Raw genomic sequence first — 22,738 nt, 5'->3', positions numbered from 1 at the left:
GATATTCGACCATAAGTAAATTTGCCCCTACGTCTCTCTCAGTAATCTTTATTTATCTTGTATATGCTCTTGTGCTTTTTAACCTCTCCATATTATTTGCATGCAGAAGTGGAGAGGAGCAAAAAAAAGCTCAGATGTTACAATAAAAAAGTTCTGGAATTCAAAACTCTTGCCTCCCCCCTATTTCAAATCCCTCCTCAATTACAGCACTGGCTGTCAGCTCATTGTAAAAACAGAAAATACAAGTCACCCCTTTGTGTTCTGAATTATTCAAGGATTCCCATTGGCTGGTGGAAAATGAGGCTTTAATCATCAAATAAGGACATTGAAATGTATACAAGACACCCCAGCAATATTTTCTGAGAATATATATATAGCTGTACAATCATTTCACTGCCAGGGGGACCCTTGCCAAGATCACGTTGTGCTTACCCTGATAGGGAAGAGGTTAATCAAAACAGTAGAGTAACAGGGCAGTCGTTCTTTGCTGCATTCTCCTATCAAAGCAAGGTAATCCTGATGGATTTGAAGAAAAATGTCACCTTCGCTGGGGGAAAGTTCAATGCAATGGTCCCATAGATGCAAATTGATACTTAGTTGCAATACAGATATTGATTGCTGCCTTTTATGTTAACACAGCTTTGAACATTCCCCCAACAGATGCGCTCGGTGCTTGACTAGATCTCGAGGGTTTCAAGTACACTTTATTTTTTGTCTTCTCTGAAAATCAGCATGTAAACAAAATGTTACTTCTGACATTTGCGCACATCATTGCGTTTTGATGGATTTCTCATTGTCGGTGACCTGGTTTTCATTCGTAGGGATGATTTCTTCTTCAGGAACTTCAGGCTGAGGGTACACAACATAACACACCTTTTGTCCACAATACGTCATGGATTCTAAAAAGAAAATGGCGTCTTTAGTATATTTACTAAGAAAAAGATTATTATTTGTTATTGAAGTCTTGCTAAATGCTCACACGCTCTCACACACTTAACACTAATTGAATCTGTGTAAAGGTTAGTTGTGTGTTTGTTTTAATCAACAATATAACAGTATAAGGGTTCTATCAATTCTGGAAGACGTTTACACGTTTTACAAGGTTTGATGCCTCTTTTGCCCATTTATTTAGCCCTGCCTGTTCTTTCGACTACCTAGATATTCAGATGCATAATAAATTATTATTATATCTATAGATATTCTAAGTCTACCCAAGGTTTCACATATGTTTAATTGGCAGATGCACCTGAGGCCAAATGGTGTCTAAATATGGCAGATTTAAAGGGACGGTTCACCTTTAATTGAACTTTTAGAATGTTATAGAATGGCCGATTCTAAGCAACTTTTCAATTGGTCTTCATTATTTATTTTTCATAGGTTTTTTTTCAACTATTTGCTTTTTTCTTCTGACTCTTTGCAGCTTTCAAATGGGGGTCACTGACCCCATTCAAAAAAACAAATACTCTGTATGGCCACCTATTTATTGTGATTGCTACTTTTTATTACTCATTTATTCAGCCCCTTTCCTATTCATATTCCAGTCTCTTATTCCAATCAGTGCATGGTTGCTAGGGGAATTTGGACCCTAACAGCCAGATTGCTAAAATTGCAATCTGGAGAGCTGCTGAATAAAAAGCGAAATAATTCAAAACCCACAAATAATAAAAACTGGAAATCAATTGCAAATTGTTTCAGGATATTACTCTCTGGGCCAGATTCAATTCAGAGAGAAAAAGGTTTATCAAGTGAAAACTCATGGACGAGATTCAATTTGAGATACAATTCAATTCAGAAAAACATATCTTGTGGTTTATCACGTGAAAACTCTATTGAAGTCTAGGGGAAAAAATGAAAGTGAATTAGGTGAAAAGTTTTTTCTCCTCTCATCCATGACTTTTCACATCATAAACCACAACATAACTTTTTCTCATTGAATTGAATCTGGCCCTCTTTGTCATATTAAAAGTTACTTTAAAGGTGAACAACACCTTAATGCTCAATGATGATGGCAGTAGATGGACAAATGATGTCAAATGAAAGTCATTCTGATACCTCAGAATATATCCCCAAATGACAATACTTACCGATAAATCTATCTATACACTTTGGTTTGTTCTTCCAGTAGACTCCCAGGAAAAAAACTGGCACCCCTGTTAAAATAATAATGAGCCCAACCCCACAGACTACTGGCTCAGAATAAAAACTGAAAATCAGGAGGAATGCCCAAAATATCATATAGGTAATTGGAATAAGCAGATTGACCTAGGAAACAGCAGAATAAAAGGGTTATAAGTATTTCATATGCAGATATTTTATCACTTACTTCATATCAGTCTACTTGCTGCCTGGTGTTAACAGAGCAACAGAGAGCCCCAAGCCCCAGAGCAGCTGTATTAATGAATCTCTTTTGTGCAATGTGGGTATGTGTGTGCAGCAAGAATAATCTTTGTGCAAAATAAAAGTAGAATAAAACTCACTGATCTGAAGCATGCAGTGACTCCTCTGTGCTGCCCATACTTCTCCCCCCTCCTCGCTTGATTCTGCTTCCTTAGCCCTCAGCCCCTCCCCTCTCAGCTCTTGTCACTCAGTCCTCCCTCTTCTGGCGCTACCTTTTCTTCACAGATTGAACTATGCTTCGCCTCTCTTCTTTCTGACAGGCACCATATTTAAAAAGTATAACTTCAGAGCTGCAGCCCCTCCCGCAACTATGCATCACGAAGGAAGCAGGGCACATCACAAAGGGAGAAGACGTGCGTCCCGCTCCCTGTACAGGTGCGCGCTCGTACCACAGAGTGAGCGCGTACCTCATCCAACTGTCATCTGGAGTGCTACTCATCCAAACTCTTGTGTGCTCCTATTAAAAATAATGTGCACACATTTTCCCCACATCTCCTGCGCACTATGCGGAAAAAAAGGGGGAGGGGGAGTATTGAGTGACGAGAGCTGAGAGGGGAGGGGCTAAGGAAGCAGAATCAAGCCACGAGGGGGGAGAAGTATGGGCAGCACGGAGGAGTCACTGAACGCTTCAATCAGTGAGTAAGCAGCAACTTTTTTAACTGACTCGAGTATAAGCCGAGGTAGACTTTTTCAGCACATTTTGGGTGCTGAAAAACTCGGCTTATACTCATGTATATACGGTAATTATATCTTAGTTTAGATCAAGTACAAGCTACTGTTTTATTATTACAGAGAAAAAAGCAAATCAGTTTAAAAAAATATATTTAGTTAAAATGGAGTCTATGGGAGATGGCTGGGTCTATATATATATATATATATATATATATATATATATATATATATATATATATATATATATATATATATATATATATATATATATATATATTTATTGTGTGTGTGTATATATAAAAAAGGGGGTTATTTACTAAATTCCTAATTTGTCTAAATTTTTTCATTAAACCAAGCTTGACCAAACTCCCATACACGATTTTACCTTATTTAATAACTCAAAAAAGTCAGGTTGCGAAAAAGCGAGGGCTTGAATCGTACACATTTTTTCGGACTTTACTCCTGAATCGCTCTATTTTTTGGTTATCACCCGAATAACCCCAGTTTTTGGGATTATTGGGTTTAACCCAGCGCAGATCACATATCTTCAAATTGGGTTGGGGACATCTGCCATTGACTTATACATGACCTCAACAGGTTTGAGATGCCGGGTTTTTGGATTCAGAATTTTTGCTGCATTGGGATAGAATAAATCTTGAAAAATTCAAGTTTTTTTTCCACTAAAAATTCAAGATTTTGCCACAAAAAGCCAGACCAAAAACAAATCAAGGTTTAGTAAATAACCCCCTCAATGATGGATAAAAACACTCTTGTGGTAGAAACCTAAATAGGACAATCTTGATTAAGAGTATATCCTTGAGCTGGAGAACCTGACAAGGGCTATAAAAGTATTTATCATCACTGTTCTACTCCATATCTTTCTCATAAGTTATAATTAATTGTAATAACATGTGGATTAAATATCCTACTTATATATTTTTATAATGTGATAATTTTACCTTAATTGGTCGGAACATTTTGGGCTTCTTCAGACGCAGCACAATTAGACCCATAATTGTCACTCCGTAGCAGAGGTAGTTAATAAAGGACACATAATTGATTAAGGTGTACGTATCTCCAACAAGCATGATAATTATGGTTGCTCCGCACTATAACAGAAACAGCATTATTATGAGGTGATGGATGGCTTAAAAATGGGATCTAGCTACATAAAGATAACAGGTTCACAGGACAATGTTAAGACAGCTCCTACTTCTTGATAACATAAAATTCCCCTTTTGAAACTTTAAACAATGGACATAAATTAATATATATGTACCACAAAACTATTGCTGTACAATGCTAACATGCAAATACCAGGAAATTATTGAAATATAAAAACCCTGCAAGGAAAGCAGAATATAGAAATATTTTAGCAATAGGACGGCATGGATATTTTATTAGATCTTATTCATTTGAGCTATGGATTTGGCCTGTGAGTTTTCAGCCCATGGGCACAGAGGTTATATCTACATATTTATTTATTGTAAATATATAAATATTGTATTATTCACAGTTCCTAAAGGCTGGTTATTCTCTGGCAGTTAAGTGTCTGTATTTATTGGGATGTGGTAGTAATTATTCTATCGCAATAGCAAAATAAAATCAAAATTTTTTTTACAATTTAAATGCTTTGATTTTGTATCCTTCATTGTCTTATGTTTTGTTGAATGTAATAACAAATGGAAAATTTACTCCAGTTTTAGTAACCCCATCCTGTCAGATGTTTGCATTCAAACAGTTAACCTGATTGATTTATATTGATTACTTGACCTGTTTGTGCACATTTTTCAACTGATTTTACAATTTTCTCATACATTTTTCTGTTGTTTGAGAGCACACATTGTATTGGTCACTGTGCATTCAAAATGGTTAGACTTCCTCTAAACGTAGTAATAATTTAAGAACCGGTGGCTGGTTGACTCAGGAGGAAGTAGGGTTGCCACATTTTCTGGAAAAAAATGGCCAGCCTTCATATATTTCTACCTTTCTTTCCTATTAATAATACTGGCACGAAGACTAATTTTTACAGGCCAGGCAGGTAAACATTTACCGGATGGCAACCCTAGGTAGAAGAGACTAGAACATGTGAAAAGCAACCCCTGGGAACTTAAGGGGAACTCCACAAAACATATCTTAAGCTTTTTGAAAAGTAAATATAATTTTAAGCATATTTGAAATTTACATCAATTAAAAAATATACTTTTCATGATTTTTAATGGGTTTCTGACAGTTCCCTAAGCCTAGCCCCCTGTTCTCCTGCTGATCTGTCTGACTACTTTGCTGAGCTGACTGACTACTGTTACTTTGTATCAACAGCCAGCTGTCCTCAGCCTGCAACCTCCAAACTCCACAATTCCCTGCACACGTGATTTCAATAAGGAACACAACACAAAGAGTACAATGCATTGTGGGTAATGTAGTTCCTGCATGCTGTCTGTAAGCTGGAGAAGTTGTTACAATTTGTAACATCACTGTTTAGTCCTTCCTTCCCTGCCAGGATTTCAAATGATGCAGAAAGAGAAGAACTGTTAAACAGCTGGATTTCAGCATAGACAATGGCATTTATTCATACTTTTTAAAGAAAACAGGTAACTGTGTTATATGGGCCTTTTTATCAAATTTTGGTTGGAAGCCAGAGTTCCCCTTTAAAGAGCTTAGCGCCCTGCTTTCCAAACCTCTTTTCTTAAAGGAAAACTATACCCCTGAATAATGTAGGTCTGTATAAAAATATATTGCATGAAAAAGCTCATATACAAAACCTTGCTTCATGTAAATAAACCATTTTCATAATAATATACTTTTCTAGAAGTATGTGCCACATCACAAATGTAGTAGTTTATTAATCTTTCAGTCACATCTGCTACTTATTATAATAGGCTTAGTGGTGGAACTTTCCATTCTCTGAGCAGAGGATACTACTCTAAGCACCAGGCACTTTCATGTGACTCCCATCAAAAATGAAAGGGGGATTTTCAAAGGTTTAGTCCCCTCCAATGGAGCTACAAAATGTTTAGTAACCCCCCACTCTAAATATTGAAGGTCTCTATAAATATATATCACATAAATCAACCCCCTATGTAAAACAAGGTCTCATAGAAATAAAGCCCTTTTTTCTGAAAAAGTATTTCTCTAATAGCATGTGCCAATGAATAATCCAATATGGAAAAATGTACTTGTATCTATACATAAACTTGGCAGGATTATTGTTGTCTACCAGAATTAGAACAAAAAAGTCACATAAATATCAGAGGCTGCACTTCCACATACACTTACTACAGACTTTCCAAACTGCTTCCAAAACCATACTATTCACATTGTTTTACACATACTTATAATGAAGTATATAACATTTTCCTTTAATTACATTTGCTGAATAGACAGTGCTAAAGTGCAGACCATAGATATACGTATAACAGCTTAAATACTCTCTTGTACTTACACAAACAAGAAGAGCTGGGACTGGGGTGCAATATTTAAAATGGATCATAGCAAGCAGGCTGGGTAAATGGCCTTCTCTGGCTCCAGAGAAACATAACCTGGTGGGGAAAGAATCCAAATCAGTAGAAAAAATAAATGTCCTTATGTCCAAATGCAATGTTGATTGAAAATTTTCTATCACGCTTGCGAATGCTGCATTGTTTTGTAATTACTGTAGTACTAAGGAAGATTGCAGAACAATGTTAGGTGGAAAAATTTATGAATGATATAACACTTTCAGAGATTAATAAACTGCAGAAACCCGGAAGAGAAAAGATTGAATGCAATGTGAATATCAATATCAGGTGGTAGGTTTGGAGAACATAGTTTAATAGCACACCTTCAAAGAAAAGTCTACGGCTCTGACTTTGCACCTGAAAGACGGCATAATACAGGAGGCTGTTTTTACACTCCAGGGACTATCTATCAATCTAGTTCCCTATTTACAACAAGTTTAGCATGCTGGGAAACCATGATGCCCAGCACAAGAAAATTGAGGGCAGTGCTCTGGTCTTTATTCACAGATGGCCGCCATTGCTTTAATGCCATTTTTGACTTTTTGTAGTCTAATACTTGAGAAAAGTTGTTGAACTGATCAACTATTTAAGTATACCCTAAATACAGCTTTCAGATATACCTGAAACTTCTGCCTATGCCATTGTACAGGTATAGGATCCATTATCCGGAAACCCAGTATCCAGAAAGCTCAGAATTAAAGAAAGGCCATCTCCCATAGACTCAATTTTATACAAATAATCTCAATTTTCCAAAATGATTTCCTTTTTCACTTTAATAATAAAACAGTACCTTGTACTTGATCCAAATTAAGATATAATTAATTATTAGTAGAAGCAGAACCAGCCTATGGGTTTGTTACATTTTTACATGATTTTCTAGTAGACAAGTTATAAGGAAATAAATATCCATTATCTGAAAAACCCCAGGTCCCGAGCATTCTGGATAACAGGTACCATACCTGTATTATATTATTATATTTAGCTTTGGCACATCTTTCATTAAACACAGCTATTCGTGTTAACATCATATCCTCATTTTGAAGACTTTGAAACACATTTACAGTTCCTTATTTTTAAGATTTAGCTCATATAATAAAAAAGCAGACTATTTCCTCGTACTAATATCTATGTTTTACATGCCTTCAAACAATTATGCATGGGTTTTACCTAAGCAGCCGTGCAGTTTACTACACCACCATCAAAATATTAGATTAGACATTAAGGGGCAGATTCACTAAGGGGCCGATTCATCAAGAGTCGAATATCGAGGGTTAATTAACCCTCGATATTCGACTGTGAACTAAAATCGTTCGACTTCGAATATCGAAGTCGAACGATTTTGCGCAAATCCTGCGATCGATCGATCGAAGGATTTTTCATTCGATCGAACGATTAAATCCTTCGAATCGAACGATTCGAAGGATTTTAATCCAACGATCGAAGGAAAATCCTTCGATCAAAAAATCACAGGCAAGCCTATGGGGACCTTCCCCATAGGCTAACATTGACTTCGGTAGCTTTTAGCTGCCGAAGTAGGGGGTCGAAGTTTTTTTTAAAGGGAAAGTACTTCGACTATCGAATGGTCGAATAGTCGAACGATTTTTCGTTCGATTCGTTCGATTTCGTTCGAATTCGAACGAATTTAACCAATTCGATGGTCGAAGTACCCAAAAAATACTTCGAAATTAGAATTTTTTTCATTCGAATCCTTCACTCGAGCTTAGTGAATCGGCCCCTAAGGGTCGAATTTCGAAGTTAAAAATACTTCGAAATTCGACCCTCGAATTGAAATCCTTCGACTTCGAATATCGAAGTCGAAGGATTTAGCGCTAATCCTTCGATCGATCGATCGAAGGATTTTTCGTTCGATCGAACGATTAAATCCTTCGAATCGAACGATTCGAAGGATTTTAATCCAACGATCGAACGAAAATCCTTCGATCAAAAAAAGGTTAGCAAACCTATGGGGACCTTCCCCATAGGCTAACATTGACTTCGGTAGGTTTTACCTGCCGAAGTAGGGGGTCGAAGTTTTTTTTAAAGGGCAAGTACTTCGACTATCGAATGGTCGAATAGTCGAACGATTTTTCGTTCGATTCGTTCGATTTCGTTCGAATTCGAACGAATTTAACCAATTCGATGGTCGAAGTACCAAAAAAATACTTCGAAATTCGAAGTATTTTTCATTCGAATCCTTCACTCGAGCTTAGTGAATCTGCCCCATAATGTAAACGTTTTTTGTCACCTACAAAAAGCTGCAACTAAAGATGGCAGAAATGTCTTAATACATGAGCCAGCATCAGTACTCTGATATTAGTATATCATGTGATAAAGGTCTATCTAAAAGTTGAGGGCAAACTTTGTAATCGTTATAACGTGATCTATGCATTTAGGATAAATGCTAATTCAGTATCTAGGATTAGATGTCACATAGATGGTATTAAGATTAGAAGATCATGTGATTCTCAATATGTAATTCTTTTGTGGACAAAAGACAATGACTTCTACTAGGTCACATGTTCCCTAAACTATTCGCTCACTTCCTATTAAAGGAGAAGCAAACCCAAAAGTTAAAAAAACCCTACTTCCCTACCCTACATAGACCCCCCCCCCAGTGTTACCCCGGGCAAATGCCCATAACTTTTTACTTACCCCTCGGTGCAGATTCAGTCATCGGAGTTCACGGGGGAAATCTTCAGCCGCTTTGGTAATCTTCTGAATAAGACCAGCGCTTCGGAAGTTTTGGAGCATGCGCAATTGTCGCGAGACATAAAAATTGCTCCAACTGCGACGCCACGTCTATCTCATTCGAAAGATTACTGAAGAGAAGAAGATGGCGCCCCTGAACTCCGCTGGACAGAATCTGCACGGTAGGGTAAAGGGGGGCCCAGACCACAGGATCTGTTTCCTCTATATCATTCAAATCCCCCTCCCCCCGTGGAAGGGGGGATTGCAGGTAGGGGTGAGCAGGAGTGCCTATGTGCGCCGGGCCCTTCAAAAACAATTTTGGCAGGGGGACCCGGTGTGCTCTTGTTATACCCTGCTCAATTCAATAAAGGTAGCTATTTCTTCATTTTAACATTTTTTGGCAATGGGAAATAACAACATATCCCAATGGAATCCATGGAGAAACAATGCATTGTAGGTAGATTCGAAAACAGCCATTAATAGCCACTTACCACTGTACAAAGGCACATAAAGCTTTACACGTATGAGTGTGTGCTGTGACAGTTTGATCTGTTTTTAATAAAACAATATCACTTTCGGAGGTGAAATTAACAGCAAAAATTCATTGAATTGGGAGTTATTATTTCTCATATTATTACTCATAATAGTGCTAAACAAATGGTAATTTTAACACTAATTGTGTTAAAATGCCCCCAATCTCCTACCATTAACAATTTTAATGGCCTGAAAATACCAACACAGCTACTGTACAGTATTTTTCTGATTATTTTTGCCTGAAGACATGTCAGGATTTTCACATGAGGAGGGTTAGAGCAGGTGATTTGGAGACAGCAGGTAAAAAGTCCCAAAATGTATTGTAAAAATGTTTGCAGTCATAAATATATAGGGTTGGATTTATAAAGCTTCTAATTTAGAATATTCTTCATTTTGTTACTTTGGTAGGAATTAGTACTGTTAAAGCTGTACTGTTAAAATGTCCATCTAGCTAGTAATGACTAGCTAGTAAGATGTTTCTAGAAGCTCATTATTTCAGTATAATTCTAATAACCATTTCCACTAAGGAAATTCCTAATCTTTCCATAGGACAAAGGGGTTTTAGCCAGGATGTAACTTGAACACACATTTAATAAATATCTTTATCAAAAGGAATTTAAAGAGTTATTTTTTAAAACAAAATCAAGCAGGAATGCTGAATTAGAGATTTGAAAGAAATTAGATCTATTTTATTTTTTTGAAAGTAGATATATGTGGTCATTTAAATAGACACCAAATTGAAGTGCAAGGGTAGGCAGTAAGTAAAGGGGCCCCTTGCAGCCTCTGGCCTCTGTGTTTGTTAGGGGAACAGAAGGGGAGTGACTATGTGAACACAGGCAATGGTTTATTCATAAGGCAAAAAACAGGTTTCTGCACTCTGCAGCGTCATACTTTAGGGTCCCAGGTCCACCAGGGCTTCTGTCGGAGGGGCCTCCACCCCTTCAGTCCCCAGCCACAACCCAACACCTCCCTACACATACCTGTTCTCTGCTATCGGGGCTGACGGGAGATCAGGGGGCAGCACGGGGTCTCAGAAAGGTGTGGGTCTGGGTTGGTGGGACCCACAAGGACTGGGGACAACTGGGTTTTTATTCAGTGCCCCCCCCAGCCCATTCCAAATGTGGCACTCTGCATTGGAGCACAGACACCTGCTGCAATTCTTTTATGGGTAAGATACAAAGTGCTACTGCAAAAAAAATGGCAAATTGCACCCTGTTTTTGCACTTAGCATCCTGCCCTGCACATAGAAAATGAAATGAAATAAATATGCTTCTACTTTAGGGGACAAGTCATTTAATACTTCAATGCTAAAAATATTCTATTTGTTTTGTCTTTGTGGATCCATTCTGGGAAGCTTCTCAGAAAAAGAAAACATACTCTACACATTAGATGGTGTCATAAACCCAGGTAGCATAGAAGAAATGTAAACGATTAACAGATTAGGGGTACTATTTACTTTATCAAAGATAGTCAATCTTAAGGCAAATTTAACGAGTGAAATGAATCAGTACTCAAATATGTTAACTGCTAAATATTTTGGATACTCTCTATTTTTAAAACTACCGCAAAGCTTGATCAAAGATTTGAAAAAAATTGAAATCAGATTTAAGGTGTTAGCTGCTAAAACTACAATGTTAGATCATACTTCCTCAAACCTTGATGAGGTAAAGAGGTATCCATTTATCCCTCCGAAAGTGGACAGCGCCACTGAGACTGGCATGATCCAGGAAAAATAACCCAGTAGCTTTTCACCAAATGTCTAAACCAATAGAAGGTAGAGATGCTGAAATATAGAGGCAGGAGGCACAGGATGCACAGCACAGTTTGAGTGAGATACGGACACTGCTTTTCTACTTACAACTGCAACAGCATTTGAAGACATGAGTTCTTGAGGCGACATAGCAGTAAAGTATGCGATATTGGTGAATGTGTACACAAATGTCACCAAGGGGATGGATATAAATATGGCAAGAGGTAGGTTCCTAATAAAAAAAAGAAGAAAATCAATAATGTACACGAATGCCTTATAGCTATAACACAAATTCTACCATCATAGTATATACATTTATGTATATTTCTATTGCATGACTTTGTTTTAATGTGCAATTTATTTAAACCCTACTTAATTCTTTATTCTAACAAAGGGTCTAACTATGATATATTTATTGGGATTAAATCCTAATAAAATGGATGTATTCCAGGGTGGTCCACCTGGCAGCCTGTGGTCCCCATCCAGCCTGTGACTCTAGCTTTCTCCCTCAGTGATATCATGGGGGGGCCTCTAATACAGTGACATGCCAAGGCACTATTATGTGACAGCATATGTAGCAAATTCTAGCAGTTGTTTAACTCTGGTGTGCTGTCAAATAATAACACTTGGTGATCAGCAGTTTCCATCAGAAATGGGAGGGGAGCAGGGACATAACTATAGAGGAAGCAGACCCTGTGGTTGCAGGGGGTTCCAGGAGGTATTGGGGCCCCAGATAATATACAATTTCAATAAATACAGGCAAAACAGGTCAACCTCTAGATTTTGGGGGCCTGAAAAATAATTTGCTGTGTGGCCCAGTAATATCTATTTACACCACTGGAGGGGAGAAGTAAAGAGAAAGAAAAAGAGAAAAATGAGCAAGATGAAAATAACAGAAGGTAAACTGTGCAATACTAGGGGTACAGGGAAAGTGCACAGAAGAGACAATTTAAAAAATGATGGGCAAAATAGAAAATGAAGGAGTAAAAGGGTAGAGGAGAGTGAAAGGGGCAAAGTGTAGTGCTTTAAAAAGCTGATGGGATGAATCAGCACAACTGGAAGAAAAAAGTTTAAACGGTTAATAAAGGGAGAATGAGAGCAGAATGGGACAAGAGAAAAAGATCAGGGAGAAATTAATGAGGGTAACAAGGAGATGAAGAGTAAGAAAATGTTCTGGGAATCTGAAATCAACAAAGCAGGGGAGAAAGGGAGAACAAAAGAAGAAGATGGAGAGGGAATGCAAGATTTGATGAAGAAGGGAAAGGGAACAGGAAATAGAAATGGGCAGAAAGTCAAAACAGTGAAGGTTGGAAGAGCACATTATGAAGAAAAATTGAGAAAAGAAAGGATAGAATAAAAAGATGAAAGAGGAGTAAAAGTCAGTTTCACTAGAATGTGGGTGGCCAAATCCGGACCCACTTGGTTGGCAAACCTTACCAAACTGGCAGATATGGCTATGTATGTTCACCTTTACACCTGTTTCTTCATATACAGCATATTTACAAGCATAGGAAGTGTGAGGATAAACTTATTTCAACTGGTTTCCACAAATAAAACAACAGACAAAGACTACTTGCCTTCTAGGTTCAACCATCTCTTCTGTGACATAGTTAAGAAAGTTCCAACCGCTGAATGCAAAAGATGCTTGTAAAAAAGCAAGTGCCAGCTGCCCCACTGTTGGAATCATCCAGAAATTAAACGCATTGCTCGGTTTTAGCTCTTCATAATTTCCTGCAGGTTAACATCATACGCACATCAAAGTTGGACAGAAATTGCATGTATACAGTCAACTAGCTTCCCCTTTGTGTAATATTAGGCTGGATGTTGGTGACCCAATGCTAAAGGCTTTGAGGACAGCCAGTGTACAGCTAAATCTCTTAGCCCGAGTAGTTGGTTGCAAGTGTTAGCTCTAGCAGCTTCCAGTAAACAGGCTTGGTATCACATCCTAATATGCATCAAAGATAGTACCTTTAAATATCTGCATGAATCCGACTACAATAATGAGGCCCAAAGCTAAGAGTTTTCCAGCAGTGAATATATCCTGGATACGGGTGGCCCATCGAACACTTGAGCTATTCACCCAAGTCAACAGCACTGCAGTGAAAAGAAAACAGAAAAATCTCTCACAAATTCACAATTCAAATTCATGTCTGCCATAGAATAGTTCCAAAAAACATTATAAAAATAAAAGTGGATGTCATTTTTCTTTGGTTACATTAACAAAAGCAATTAAAAAGCATTTCCTTTGTCTGGCAGACACCTTGCGGTTCTTAGAGAGAATATAATTACTTATACTGGAAATGTGCAGAATTCCCACCGGCTATATGAAAAATACAAGAACCTGTGCTCAGGTTTTATGGTTTAAGTGATGTGGAAATGCATTGCAGAAACAAATGATAGCCAATATTACTTACACAAGCAGACTATAGAGAGAACCCTGGAGGCATCGTAGGGAGGGATACATTCAGGGAACACTGGCTGAAGGACGTAGTTGGAGAAAGTCAGCGTAATAACTGCCAGACTTGTTGGATACATGATGAGCACTGTACTCCAGAGTAGGAGAAAGCTGTGTGCCCAGGGTTAAAATAGAAAAATAAACAATATTTATTAGCAATTTTCTCAAATAAATTAGAAATTTCTCCTGTGAGCAAAGCTGCAAGAAACATGGGGCTGCAGTAATGAGTTTCACCTGAATATCCAAGATGTCACTTCATGGACAAAAATAATGCTGAGGCACAGACAGTGCTGTGTGCTTATGATGAGCCATCACATGAGCATGAAACATTTGCAAATACGTACATGGTTTTAGGCCCACAAAAGGCCCTATATGCTACAGCAGGACACGTTTAGTAGTGTAAAGATGAGTATATGCAATAACGCCACCAATATAGTATGTGATGATTCTTAGTCAAATAATTAAGGGGGAATGTAATAAAAATCACAAGCGTTATTTAAAATAGTGTATATATTTTGCCCTGCTTGCAATGTAAAATCATTCGCTGGTGACTATCACATTACGTACGCATTATCTATAAGCAAAGGTTTAGCACTAACACCTGCTCTGGAGTTTTGTTAAATATTTTGCCACAAAAAACATTATAACATACACTGCGACTGTTCACAAAAGCCATTTGGTCGCAAACTTTGTGATGAAGCCGCTGAGGTCTGTAATGGGTCAAAAAGGATGCGAACACGGTCGCTAATGTTCGCAAGTGTCTTTGCACAGGTTTTTTTGCGCTATTGAAACATAACATTCCTGCATGCTTGTTGTAAATCATTATTTTGTTGTATAAAATATGATACATTTCAAGACATAATAGTGGATCTGCAGAGGAATGCCCAGCCAGTTTATATAACACATAAGTATTATGCCTACACATATATATATGATGATTCTTAGCTAAACATTGCTGTATGCAACTATTTTGTCATTAACTGTACATGCCATGGACCCAGTATTTAAAAGCCACCAAGTGATCTCTTTAACACCATTAAAGTGAGGAAAAAAGGAAACTCGTCTGGGCCTTGCCCATGGTTCAGATGCAGTTAGAGTCTTGTCAAAATCAATGCAAAATCATTCGTTCAACGTTGTGCTGACGTTTGCACCAATCAGGCATAATTTGGTTAAACTGCAGCGTGCCATAAACATGATATATCTGTAGAAAAAAGTCAAATCAACTGGACATGCTGTGTTTTTTTCCTTAAAAAGTAAAAAAAACACAGCAAGTCCAGTTGATCTGACATATTTCTACAGATATGCCATTACCTGGATAAAGGAGAAGCTTCAAAAACCATAAACATGTTGTTTTTAATTTGCTGTTAGCTGTAGTCTAGTCTAGCAACATGCTGGACATGTTGGATATATATTGGATTTAGTGTGCACCCTATTGATTTTCTTCCATGAATGTTTGGTGAGTGCTGACCAATATAAAACCTATAACAGAAAAAAAATTGACATAACAGCTGGAATGCAGTGAATCACATTCTACCCTTCATTTTCAATGAGTGTGCCAATATTTTAATCAATCTCAAAAACTTAAACTGAAAAATAGCATGAAATATACAAATATACAACTTCTACATGAACTAGCCAGCTTCTAGATGACAATTTTTATACAGGTCCTGACAACTTGCATAAAGTGAACAAATGTTTTAAAAATTTGTAAAACATGCAGTCTTTGAATACACAGATGCAATGCTCAAGTCAGCCAAAATTTAAAATGTGCATGGATGTTTAATCCGCATCCGTTGTTTTTTGCATTTTTGTAACAGCACAATTTGTTAGGACAAGGCTGTCCAACTGCTGGATGCATCCCATTCTACATCAGTAATTGTATACATATATATTTACAGTGTCAGTATGGTGCCCAACACAAACAATACAGTAACTTAGTGCCAGGATCAAGAGATTCATCCAAGAAAGGTGAATGGACAGTTTAAAAAAAACAAAAGTTGGAACTGGCCACCAATGGCTGGTATAATGTCCCTTTAATATATTTTTCCTGCACTCATTATATACCCACTTATACCGCTGTATATTCATGATAATTTCTTGGGGATCACACTGAACCGTAATGATTTGGTGAGCTTGAAAGCTCGGTTGGAGCATCTTGTTTGAATCGACTGTAATGTTATTTTGAGTGAGAACTTGCTAAAGGGCCATTTATTTAAAGAGAGAGGGTAGGTTTTTGATCTGAGCATCTAAATCTTCCAAGTAACTAAACATTATTTCTGTATCAATTCAAAACATTTTAAAACCCATTAGCAATACAGACACATTCAAAATGACTTCTTTTGAAAGGCTGTAACATGCAGACTGAGTACAATGAGATTTATCTTATTCTGCTGTGCAGGTAAAGAATCCTAGAGAGAGAGAGAGAATTTTCATTCATTATTACAAACAGTTCCGGTTTAGTGTATAGAGGATGTGGATTTCTCAGGGATGAAGTAAACAAATGTTAATGTGATCTAATACTTACCCTGCTAGCCCACCAAAAATCTCAGTGACATATGAATAATCACCTCCTGATTTTGGGATAGTTACTCCAAGTTCAGCATAACACAATGATCCAAGGGCTGCCACTCCACCACCAAGAACCCAGATAATCAACGCCAGTCCTACAGAACCAGTGTGTTCAAGGACTCCTTTAGGGGAAATGAAGATCCCTGAGCCTATAATATTGCCTGGAAAAAAGAACAGGTTCAGGGAGATTTTAATTAAAAAAAAGAACAAAGATACATTTATCTTCAATAATGTTTTTTTCTTTGCTTAGCTAAAAAATCTATGGCACAAGGCCCAAATCTTATGGATAATGACCTAGGTGCAATTAACCACCTGAAATGACAAGTTTTACGGTTTTAATAGCTAATTAATCTTAAAAAGTTGGTGTGCAGTTCTCTTTGATATTTACACATTAGCACTGAAAGGAGAGAATCTCTTTCTGTAGAGCTGTAGGCAAAATAATTTAGGTGTAATTAGGTCTTGCATGCTTACAGCTGGTGTGGGAAGTCAAAGCTACAATTTTCCAGCTGTTGCTAACTTTCAAATTCCAGCAAAAGGTAAATGTGGTCCCAAAAAGACAAAAGGGCTACAATATATCCATCCTTGAACTAGAAGACAAAGAAAAGTGCCCAAATGCTGCCTAAGTCTAAAACCAGAAAGTTAACATCAACAGGTCCTGCAACAGAACTCCTTTACAAACCCTTTCAGTAAAACAGCTTTTAGAATTTACAATACATTCTCTTCTTAACCATTGAACAGCACTTGAAAGCACTATATTTTATCCTTGCTTAAAAGTAATTTAAAGCTGAATAAATAATTTATCGAAAAATGCTGTATATTATACTGTATATTGAACCAGCCCAGAAGTTCAGCAACCTGATGACATTTAATTTGTCTCTTCAAAGGAAAGGATTCATTTTTTTCCACCAAATTATCAGATAAATTGCCCATTACAAATGGGTCTATAATGCCAGACTGAGATTGTAATCCTTTTTAAATATTCGAGATTCCCTCCAATCCATAGGTACCATATCATATGAAAACTTTGGACATCTGCCATTGACTTCTACATGACCTAGACAGGTTTGAGATGACGTAGTTTTGGATTTGAATTTTTTGCACCTTTGGGGTATGATAAATCTCTGCACAAATTTAGTTTTCCCCCCTAAAAATCTTGACCTGAAAAAATCAAGGTTTAATAAATGGGCCCCTAAAAGAAACATACATATAATGGCTATGTCCCCATGCTTGAACAATAGATGAGAGATGTCCCTTGGGAATGGGATTAAAGGTTTCAGGCAAATTATATTTATCACATATGAATTGTGGAAGCAGTACAAAATGCTTAGTTTTTCTCGCAGCTTTAAGCATTTTACCTCCATGTGATAAATCAGAGGGAATGGGCATTTCAACCTAACCACATGGTAATGATAAAGAATTATAACCTTGCGCATCATCTCTACCCATATTCCTTGTCCTCTAGATATTTGGATATACAGGAAATGCTTTGTATTATCCAGTAGTTTCATTGGTTAAGTGCCAGTGATCTAACATAAATTAAAAACAGTTGGAAAAAGAGATCATAGAAAGGTTGCATTTCCTTGCTTGAACATACCCATGCAAATAACTTACACGGAAAGGCCAGCTTTAAACACAGGCTGAACGTGCATTTGTCAAGCAGTTACAACCGTGCACGGAACAAAGAGAGGGTATCTTCTTTGCAAGACGGTTGTGTAATCGACTCCAAGTTTTCATGCTAGAAGGAAATCTAATTTGTACTTAGCAGAACCTCTTTATTAGCTAGCAAAAGCCTTTAGCTTAGTGGCACAAGGTCAAACTACCACCCCAGCCACATTCAGAGTCCCTCCATTTTTACCCAGGCAACCACCCTGAGAAATGATGTCCCTTTTTCTAAGTGCTCCCTGCTTGGCATGCAGATCTGCAAGCAGACTTTCACACATTGTCGTGCAAAAAGGCAGCCAAAGCAAGTGCGGCCACTTAACCCTTTCATGTACGAAATATATGTGAGCTGGGAAGGAAGAAGCATTTTGCAATGGACTACTTTCATGGGAGAGTTTGATGAAAATCAGAACTATCTCTTTCAAAAACTTGCACATGATTAAAGAAATATAACTTAAAGATGCTAATTTGTCAGACAGTCAGACTACAGTATGATTTGTCCAGTTCTTAATGTTAAGGGGCCTATTTATGAAGCCTCGAGTGGAAAATAACCTAAACTTTGTCGAGATTTACCCCAAAGCTACTAAATTCGAAAATCCACCATCTCTAACCTGTCGAGGTCATGCAGAAGTCAATGGCAGATGTCCCTTTTACAATTTGAAGAAATTTCTTGATGTCATCATCTGTGCTTTTTTTGTTTGATAATCTGGGTTTTTGGATGACAACTTGAAAAAATCGCACGATTCGAGGCGCAATTTCGAAAAAGTCATACAAATCGAATTGTCACACAGTTTGGTCAAGACTTTTACTGCAGTGACTTTTTTGAGCTGATTTTTTGATAAATGATTTAAATTTGTGGATGGGAGTTAGGTTGACTTTGTTTTAATAAAAAAATGGGATAAAATCGAGATTTAGTAAATTCCCCCCTAAACGTCATTGAGGAGATTTATGACCATATAAAAGCTTTTATACATGTCATGGGACTCGGAGGTGACTTTAATAGGCAGATTTATCAAGGGACGAATAGTAAATTAGAATTAAAATTTTCGAGTGTTAAAATTCACACATCCAAATTTTAATCCCCCTATTTGAATGTAAATTTGAATGTGAGATTTATCACATCTTGACCATGGAAACAGTCCTAATTCAGATATTCACCACCTAAAACCTGTCGAGTTAATTTACAAGTCAATGGCAGAGGTCCATTAAGCTATTGAGATGTTACTAGCCTTCCTGACTGTCAAGGTTTTTTCTGCGGGAGAAAAACTTGTTTCTTACTAATCAAATACGAAACGAATACGATTAAAATTTTTGGGTCGGAACCATTCGATCGAATATTAGCCATTTGAATTTATTCTTAAATAACCTACCAGTCGAATTGTGAGTATATTTGAATTCACATGAATTTGAAATTCGACCTTTGATAAATGGGCCTCTAATTATCCTCATCCTCATATACTCTGCACTTAACCCATTATCAACATACAGTCATATGAAAAAGTTTGGGAACCCCTTTTAATCCTTTGGAGTTTTGTTTATCATTGGCTGAGCTTTCAAAGTAGCAACTTCCTTTTAATATATAACAAGTCTTATGGAAACAGTAGTATTTCAGCAGTGACATAAAGTTTATTGGATTAACAGAAAATATGCAATATGCATCATAACAAAATTAGACAGGTGCATACATTTAGGCACGCCAACAGAGATATTGCATCAATACTTAGTTGAGCCTCCTTTTGCAAATGTAACAGCCACCTATAGCCTTTGATCAGTGTCTGGATTCTGGATGGCGGTATTGTGTGATCATTGTTTATGTTGTCCCATTGCACATTTGACTATGGGGCCCTTAACCCGCTGCCAAAAGATTGGCATGTACTCTATTAACTATTTTTTCGTGGCTCATTTGCACCTAAGGTTCTGTTCTGCAGTGTATGGGCACTACTACAATAGAGAAAGAAACTGCAAAATTTCTGGTAAATCAGCACCTACAAGTATGCAAACTACAGAAGACATGGAAGGTGAGTTCATAGATAGAGCAAATGATTGGTTTAGAGCTCAGGTAAAAAAAACCTAGCTCCCTTTTCATTATGGATGGAGAATACTCCTTGGTAATTATGAAGCTTTATTTAGCTTCCTGCCTGTATCTCTGATTCGATAGCAGGTTCTTTGCAACACCGCTGAGTTGGTAATAATATTATGTAGCACAGTGGGAGATGAATAAGGTTAACTTACCAAGCAAAAGTAAACAAAATAAAAATGAACTCTGGAGAACCACATCAGATTCTGTGTGTTTATTCAATCACAACATGTTTCGGATAAACATATTCTTCATCAGGTGCTAGCACCTGTGATTGAATGAACACACAGAATCTGATGTGGTTCTCCAGAGTTAATTTTTATTTTGATCTTGGATGTATTGTGGCTTGGACGGTGCCAAGAACCCTGAGACGTTTTGGAGTGAGGGACCACCCAAAAATCTGTATAGTTACCTGTAAAAACAAAGAAACTTTGAGGAACACTTATTATTCTGTCGCTGGCATTAAAAGTGTCAGTGTAATCCTTGTGGCAGCAAGTCACTCATTTATCTCTGTCACTTTGTGAGCCATGTGCTCCAATTCTAACTGCTGGTACAGTTTCTGCTAACATATAAATTGAGATATGCACTCCCCATTGTTAGCAGAGAGCTGATCTTTACTGCATGTGCAGCTTCTCTGTAAGTGAGGACAGACACGCCAACTTCTGTGTGAACAGTAACTTGGTTGCTTTATAGAACTCAGCATAAACACTTACAGCATAACATGTGTGTAACAGGAACTTTTCATAGAGAGCATACAGAGGAAGAGGAAGAAGAAAATCACACAAGGTTACAGGTCAAACATGACATCACATTGCAAAGCAACAATAGACCCTGCATGAAGTAACACGCACTGGAACAATCTGTCTGTTGTTTTCCAACACCCATGGCCATATTTACCATATAGGCTAAAAAGAGCCTGTACCTTGGGTGGCAGATTTAGAGTGGCGTCCTTTGGGTGTCTAAATGGTAAATAAAATGTGTGCAAACAAACCTCCCCATCCCACCACTGATTACTTGCAACTAAAATCTGCAGTGGGTTGGGGTGAGGTATCTTTTGCGGCAACAAAAGCCAACAAGCACAGGGCTGCCATCAATAATAACAGTGCCCAATACTACTAATTTAACAGGGCCCTGTCCTCAAGGAGGGTTGCGGGCTCTGCCAACAAGTATGGGATGGTAATTAAAAGCATGCCCCGTGCTCACATAGTTATGCCCCTGATCTGCTTCAGCCATTCCCATTATGCCACAACCCTACCCATTATCCACTCAAACCCTGCCCATTATCCACTCAACCCCTGCCCATCATCCAAAAGATTATCCCCATTTATCACTCACTCTTGTGTCTCTTTGCCACCCCTCTATCACAGGGCCCTGACTGGAGCACCCCCAATGACCAGCCAAAAAACGAAAGTTAAAGGGAACTTATAGCCCCATTTTTAACATAACCTTATTTATTATGTAGAAAAGGGGCATAAACACTATCTTTACTTCCAAAAATAAATATAAATGTACTTTATTTTTACACAGGCATAACTGATTTCACAGATTAAAAGAACCATTTCCAAGCACCATTTTTGGCTCACAATATCATGTCACCCCTCCCTCACACTTTTTTAATTGTAAAGAGATAGAGTCCCTTTGCTTACCATAGTTAGTGGATCACATACTCTCTGGAAAGCAAAGGAACCTCAAGGTCCAGTATCCATCACTTCACAATGTAAAAAGGTGTGGGAGGGGTTGCAGTACACTACCAGTCTAAAAGGAGAGGGAATGGTTCTTGGCTTCCTTTCAGTCTTAGGAATCAGGTATACTAGTAATATAAATGGAAAGAGTTGCTTTAAAAACATGTATGTATATTTTTATTTATATAATGCTACTTATGTAAGCAGCACTATACAGCAGAACAATATATCAATAGAAAAAACAGGGGCCCATTGCAATAATAAATACAAAGTACAGTTACATTAAATAATAAGCTAAGTGTCAAAGAGACAAGGGAAAGTGGTCCATGCCCTGTAGAGGTTATAATCGAAATCTATGTGGGTGTGTAATGTACAGACACAAATAGGAGGATACTAAATGCTGCAGGTTAGTTACAGTGTTTGACACTGAAAGGTAAGTGCCATAAAAATTAAATGCAATAAAACCCTCTGTTGGTCACCATTAGGCTAAACCTGATGCCATACGTAAGTATACAAGATGCATGTAATAACCCAAAAAGCTAATTGGATCCCATTTGTCACAAAAAGTATTTCACATGTAGCAATTTGGGAAATAACACACGTATTTTGTAACGCATATGTAACTGGCAGTTCACTTATATACATCTTTATACTTTCATATTGCATCTGGTTTAGCCTATTGGCATCCATAGGGATATTATTGTATTTGATTTTGAAGTATTTATAAGTACATATGTTCTTGCTACTCCTGCAATGTAT

General features: G+C 37.5%; 1 protein-coding gene across 1 annotated transcript in view; it reads right to left on the bottom strand.

Annotated features, from left to right (window-relative positions):
• Positions 1–288: 288 nt before the first annotated feature.
• Positions 289–22,738, bottom strand: part of slc7a10.L (solute carrier family 7 (neutral amino acid transporter light chain, asc system), member 10 L homeolog) — a 32,529-nt gene continuing 10,079 nt past the window's right edge. The window contains exons 2-11 of the mRNA XM_018258018.2: positions 16,518–16,722; positions 13,953–14,104; positions 13,507–13,632; positions 13,116–13,269; positions 11,647–11,770; positions 11,444–11,547; positions 6,512–6,608; positions 4,029–4,178; positions 2,085–2,262; positions 289–899 (exon numbers count right to left, since the gene is read on the bottom strand). Coding sequence (XP_018113507.1) covers positions 769–899; positions 2,085–2,262; positions 4,029–4,178; positions 6,512–6,608; positions 11,444–11,547; positions 11,647–11,770; positions 13,116–13,269; positions 13,507–13,632; positions 13,953–14,104; positions 16,518–16,722 — 1,421 coding nt within the window. The 3' untranslated portion in view covers positions 289–768. The remainder of the gene's footprint in view (positions 900–2,084; positions 2,263–4,028; positions 4,179–6,511; positions 6,609–11,443; positions 11,548–11,646; positions 11,771–13,115; positions 13,270–13,506; positions 13,633–13,952; positions 14,105–16,517; positions 16,723–22,738) is intronic.

This window comes from Xenopus laevis, chromosome 4L (genome assembly GCF_017654675.1).
Source record: "Xenopus laevis strain J_2021 chromosome 4L, Xenopus_laevis_v10.1, whole genome shotgun sequence".
Lineage (NCBI taxonomy): Eukaryota > Metazoa > Chordata > Amphibia > Anura > Pipidae > Xenopus > Xenopus laevis.
This window is presented reverse-complemented; position numbering and strand designations above follow the sequence as displayed.